Source organism: Mobula hypostoma, chromosome 27, assembly GCF_963921235.1.
Source record: "Mobula hypostoma chromosome 27, sMobHyp1.1, whole genome shotgun sequence".
NCBI lineage: Eukaryota > Metazoa > Chordata > Chondrichthyes > Myliobatiformes > Myliobatidae > Mobula > Mobula hypostoma.
The window spans coordinates 1,533,350-1,539,349 of record NC_086123.1 but is presented as its reverse complement, the minus strand read 5'-3'; the positions used below and the strand labels follow the sequence as shown (position 1 = coordinate 1,539,349).

The following is a 6,000-nucleotide window of genomic DNA, read 5'->3' as shown; positions in this document are numbered from 1 at the left end:
TTCCAGTGTCTACTATGCTATTATTAGTTAACTGTTCCTGACATCAAGTATAGCTATTTTAGCAAATGAATCCCCATATAATTCAAAGAGTGAGATTTCTTCCCACTGGTTTATTTATTAGTTATTTAGAGATACAGCCCTTTGAGCCGTGCTCCCAACAAACCCCGATTTAACCTTAGCATAATCACGGGACAATTGACAATGACCTACTAAACAATACATCTTTGGGCTGTAAGGAAACTCACACATTTCACAGGGAGGATGAATGAACTCTTTACAGAGATTGAACTCCAAAATCTGACGCCCTAAGCTGTAATAACGCTGCACTAACTGCCACGCTACTGTCCCATTTTTGGAAACATAATTTTTTTAAGAAAAATGGAAGTCGGTATTCAAGCCCCTTCTAATTCTTCAAAACTCCAGCAGCTATATGTCTAGCCTTTCCAAACTTTTCTCAGAAGACAGCTGGGTATTAGTGAAGTAAATTCCTCTGAACCAATTCCAAAGCATTGCCTTTTACTTAACTAAGGTGATCAGTACTACACACAGTCCTCCTTATGTGGTCTCAACAATTTTTATATATCTGAAGCATATCCCCTTTACTTTTGTACTCAATTCCCCTAACATCCTGAAGGGTCTCAACCCAAAACATCGACAGTTATTTTCCCTCTGTGGATGCTGCCTGATTTGCTGTGTCCTTCAGCATTTTGTGTGTGTTGCTCAAGATTTGCAACATCTGTGGAATCTCTTGTGTCAAATGATAACATTCTGCCTGCTGTATCTCCACTACAGGAGAAATTTTGGATTCATCTCAATAGGATACCTTTCCACATGAATAGAAAGCTGGTACTAAGCAGTGCTTGCAGCACAGTTGTCATATCTAGCACATCGTTTAGCAATATAAGTGAGTCATATTTCTGTCTGTCTGGCATTTCCCTCCCTGGTCTTTGATTGTTAAGTGATCTGGCTCTCAGACATTGCAGGCGTGCTGTAGGTAACTGGATGATCATCACACCTCAATTTATCAACAAAAAATGGGAAAATGGGCATGCTACCAGAATTCTGCTTTATTTGAATTCAATTTCAAATCCAAATCATTGGATGAATTTTCACTTTGGACACAGTGATTGCACCAGCTCCAGCCAGCACTCTCTTTTTTACCTCACACTTATCAGTTCTATCTTCTGGTGGCTCAATAGAGATTTTCACAATATTCATGATTTTTACAGCAAATATTCAAATATTGTAGAATTACCTACAAATGCATGCTACTGTGAAATACATTTTGTAGACTTAGCTATGATGGATAAATGGACATTAGCTCCAGGAAATTTCAAATACTCTTGTGGCATAACCTTTCCCTAACTGGCTTAGAATTTATCCTAATTTGCAGTGTTCCAAAATAATTCTTATTACTAACACTGTTTTGCCAAGAACAGATCATGTCACTTCAGACATGAAGCCATTGTTTTAGTAGCTCCTTCTCAATACTTGAATTGTTTGTGTAGGTATCACACAATTTACCATGGCTACTTATATGAAAGATGTTTTACCCTATTAAGTGCAAAGGGAGATGGTTTCACTAAGTATTCCATACATTACTACTGTATGTCATAGCAACACTTTTTTGGGAAGAGCCCATAACAATGTCCTACAGTCACCGACTGCTCAATTTTGAGATGTCATAATTGGAAAAATCTCAAAAAAAAGATCAAACAGATACTGGCATATCTAGAATAATTATTAAATATGCAGGCCCAGCTGACAAGATTTGGATGGTTTATCACACTCGTAAGCTCAGCTAGCTCCATCGTGGGCACTAGCCTCCCCAGCATCAAGGAGATCTTCAAAAGGCGATGCCTCAAACCAACATCCTGCATCACCCAGTACACCTTCTTCTCATTACTACTCTCAGGAAGGAAGCACAGGAGCCTGAAGATGAACAGTCAACGTTTTAGGAACAGCATCTTTCCCTTTGCCATCATAGTTCTGAACTGTCCATGAATTTACTAACAATACCTACTTTTCCTCTCCTTGTTCATTCTATATATGTATATATATTGTTTATTGCAATTTATACTATATTTTCTGTATTGCACTGTACTGCAAATACAACAAATTTCCCAACATATGTCAGTGATAATAAACCCGAGTGATTCTGAGTCTGACTTTGATGAGAAAGGTCTAAAGGCAATTTTTTTCATGAATGACAGGAGTTCTCCGGTATATTGGTCCACATCACCAATATGAATTGGCTACATTAATGTCTCTGATGCATCTAGGATTTTGTTCGGTGCAAATCAACCACCCCATTTGTGTACAATTGACGAGGTGTTTCGTGCAGCAGGAAAAGCTTGATGAGCAAATTACCTGTTTCTCTGCAACGACATTGACCAACTTACTTCAAAGCTTGAGATTTCCAGCATCTGCAGAATCTCTTGTGTTTACAATTTACCGGATAAGTCACCAGGTTAATGAAGAGTTTTGAAAATCAGGGAGAAAGTATGCAGAGGAGAAATTGATATTCAAGGAACCAGCATTCGAGCGAAGAAAGATATGGGGACTGCGGAGAATGCTTACTGATGTGCACAGTGTTCCTCAGATTGGTACCTGGAGGAAGAACAACACTGTAGCAAATTGTGCAGCCTAGTTAACTACAGCAAGTGGTATGCTTTTTATCTACCCCCCGGCATGAAGCTAACAGTGTTGCCCTCTTCTCCTGTTCTAGTTCAAGGATTCATATAAATGTTAATATATTGCAACAGGTGATTTGGATCATCAAGCATTTTTCTCTACTTGAGCCACTTTGTTAAATTCCAGTCTTGTTATTCGCAATTCACTTTATTATCAGTACTATAATTAAAAACCTATCTGAGCTTTCAAGATAATTTTTGGATATTAAGCTTTAAAGAGCATATGAAGAGGGTTTATTTGAGATGCTCTGCCTTTAGCCAGCAGAAACAACCAATTTAGAGCAATATTATGGGGAAATTAATGAAAGGGCTCTTAATAACAAAGTTGTTTTGATAGAGTAAATAAAGAAAAGCTGTTTTTACTGGCAGAAGGAACAAGATCCTAAGGAGATGGATTTATGATACGTAACACATGGTCTACAGGGCACATCTGGACTAAGGGAGGGCTCTGTCCAGTCTGCACTCACTGTGTTTGTAGTCTTCTCCTGCTGTTTGCCATGCTAACCTCCCGTGCCCTAGGCTTGTCAATAGAGCTCCGGACATCCGCAGAGGAAGAGATTGGAGACCAGGAGGAGCACTGAGGAGGCTGTGGCTCAGGATGCAAAGTAGGACCCTATCTCTTCCTCCATCGTCTTGCAGTCTGCCAAAGTGTTGAGTTCCACCTGGGACTGGAAGGTGGAACTCATCCGATAAGATGTGCAAGGTGAAGAGTGTATATAAATAGTTGGCAATAAGTGCCAGGTCAATGAACAATAATTTCAAAGTTGAAAGTTCAAATTTCTTATTGAAGTATGTTTATCATATAAATCTTGAGATTAATCTTCCTGCAGGCATGCACAAAACAAAGAAACACAATAGAATCCATGAAAAGACACACATAACAAAGACTGACAAACATCCAATGTGCAAAAAGGACAAATGGTGCACATAGCAAAAAAGTAAACAAATAATACTTAGAACATGAGCTGCAGAGCCCTGAAACTGAGAATACAGCTGTGGAGTCAGTTCAGCGAGTAAAGCCAGTCCAGGTGGCCAACGGCTGCAATGCAGTAACTGCTACTGAATACTGTGGCGTAGGATCCAAGACTCTTGCACAGCACATCCCATCCGATGGTAGTAGTGAGAAGAGAGGGACGCAGAAGAAATACAGGCAGACAGTGCTGAACACTGGGCTTCGATGCTTCGATGGAGTAATGGAGTTTGTTTTCCACCCTCGGGCCTTGGGCCTTATCAGATGCCCTTGCTGAATGTTGATGATGAGGGTTTGATGTGGTGGCCACAGTGAACAGCAGATGTGATAATCTGATGCAAGGTAGACATGGGTCCATTTCTCATGGTGATGTGTGTAGTGAATGACAGATATAACGTCCATGGTGTAAGGTGGACATGGTGCCCTTTTCATTCGTGGATTTGAATCCCATGGTGAGTTGTGGGTGTGATGGTCATGTTGAGGGGTGTTTGGAGTAAATTGTGTGGAGTTTGCACTTTCTCCCAGTGTTGTGGGTGTACCAGTCTCCTTCCACATCCCAGAGACGTACAGATGAATTGCCACTGTAGATTGTCCCCATTGCGTTGGAGAGCGGTAGGATCTGGGAGGAGTTGAACAGAAAGTTTAACATGGGATAAATGTGGGATTAGTGATTGGTGGTGAGGACAGAATGATGGGCCAAGGGGTTGTTTCCACGCCGTCTCTCGATGACTCTGCCTGTAAAGCGCCTGGTTAATGAAGGAGGTGAAGAGTGGGCGTGATCCCTGCGGGAAATAATAGGTGGTGGCACGCTTCATGCCTGAGCTGTCGGAGCCACCTGACGCGGTGCCCAGGAGAAATGCGGCGGGCACATTGGCAGCTGCCCGCCCCGTCCCTCCGGCTGTGGGCGCGCGCTCCCCGCCCCGTTCCGCCCCGTGCCCGCGCGTGACTGGGAGTCCCACCTCCCCGCGCGCCCCCACCCCTTTCCTCCTCCTCGCCAGACGAGCGCGGGGCCGCCTCACTCGATCGCTGCCTGTCGGAGAGCGTCCGCGCCGGCCTCAGCAGCTGGGTCCTGCCGGGCTCGGCCACTCGCCGTCGGAACATGGACGACCTGGGTAAGGGATGCTGACGCGGAGGGTGAGATTGGGCGGGCTGGGACCCAGGTCAACCGGGGGCCGGGGGTGGGGGGGGGGGAAGCCGGGTATCCCCTCGAGCCCCGGCAACCGCACCCAGCACCAGTTGCCAGGCAGGCCGCGGAGGTAGTCCTGGTTACTAGTACCTGGCAGGCCATTGCCCGGCCCGGCGGGCGAACGAACAAGGCAGGCCGGTGAGCGGCTGCGGGCGACGGCGACGGCCGAGCTCCCTCAGCGGGTTTAGCCGCCCTCACCCCCTCCCCCCGTTCCTCGTCCCGGGGCAGCGCCGCTGGAAGTTTGTTTGAAGGATCTTGAAAAGTTTTCCTGTTTGTTTGGAGCCCCCAGGGCTGAAAGCGTTGTTTGATCGCAAGGGACCCGAACTCTGGGCAACAAACTTTCCCTGTCTGCAGAACATCAGCCCGGGGCGGGTTCTGGTGATCCGATTAAATCTTATGTTCACGTCGGGGGCTGGGTGGGGGGAGAGATTATCCCTTTGAGGATCTGGATCAGTGGGGCGACCTGGGACTACCAGGGAGTGGAGATCTCCGTGAGGAAGGGCAACATTCTCGGTCGCTCTTGCAAGTTGTGAGAGCTCGCGTTAAAGTTGACGGTCCTGTGGGGTTGTGGGGATTAGCAGTGTGATTTGTTGTTAACTGCCTTACGGGAGAGTCATGATTTGATTACTTGCCGACTAGAATAACGATCTAAATAGCTGTCTAGGAGACGAGTGGGTTGATTTCGTAGCTGCTGGGAGTGCAAATCAGAAGGAATAAAGATTGACCAGTAGGAATTTGATATTTGTGGGTTACTAGAAACGATTCATTTGATTTATAATCCTGGGAGATAATCGTTTGATTGTGTGTGAATTTAATATTTCACAGGAGAAATGAAGCATTGCAAAACTGACCCGTTTTAAAAGATAACCAGAATCCATAGCCCCTGGCGTAAATTTTCCATAATCTAATTTTTTCACAGGCGTGGGCAGATTCCTTTGGTGTCTGCATTTCCACAGATAGTTTATTTCCATAATGTGTATGACTCTCCATGTTACAAGCCAGTATTTGTTTTGGAATATATGTTGTTGGTGTCAGGGTGTACAGCACATTTGTTTAATGTGTAGTCGGTGTAACCTGCCATGGCGATTATTACTCATATCTCCAGGCATCAAATATATTTCTGTCCCATACTACTCATTCCTTTTGCTTTC

General features: G+C 44.6%; 1 protein-coding gene across 3 annotated transcripts in view; it reads left to right on the top strand.

Annotated features, from left to right (window-relative positions):
* Positions 1-4,397: 4,397 nt before the first annotated feature.
* The window catches only part of pxna (paxillin a), a 166,437-nt gene continuing 164,834 nt past the window's right edge, over positions 4,398-6,000 (top strand). Inside the window, exon 1 of one of the 3 annotated variants that reach the window (XM_063034457.1) lies at positions 4,398-4,775. Coding sequence is in view for 2 of the 3 variants with exons in the window: in XM_063034456.1 (XP_062890526.1) it covers positions 4,763-4,775 (13 nt within the window). In the remaining variant the exon portion in view is untranslated. The remainder of the gene's footprint in view (positions 4,776-6,000) is intronic. The other 2 variants (XM_063034456.1, XM_063034458.1) reach the window with 2 other exon arrangements.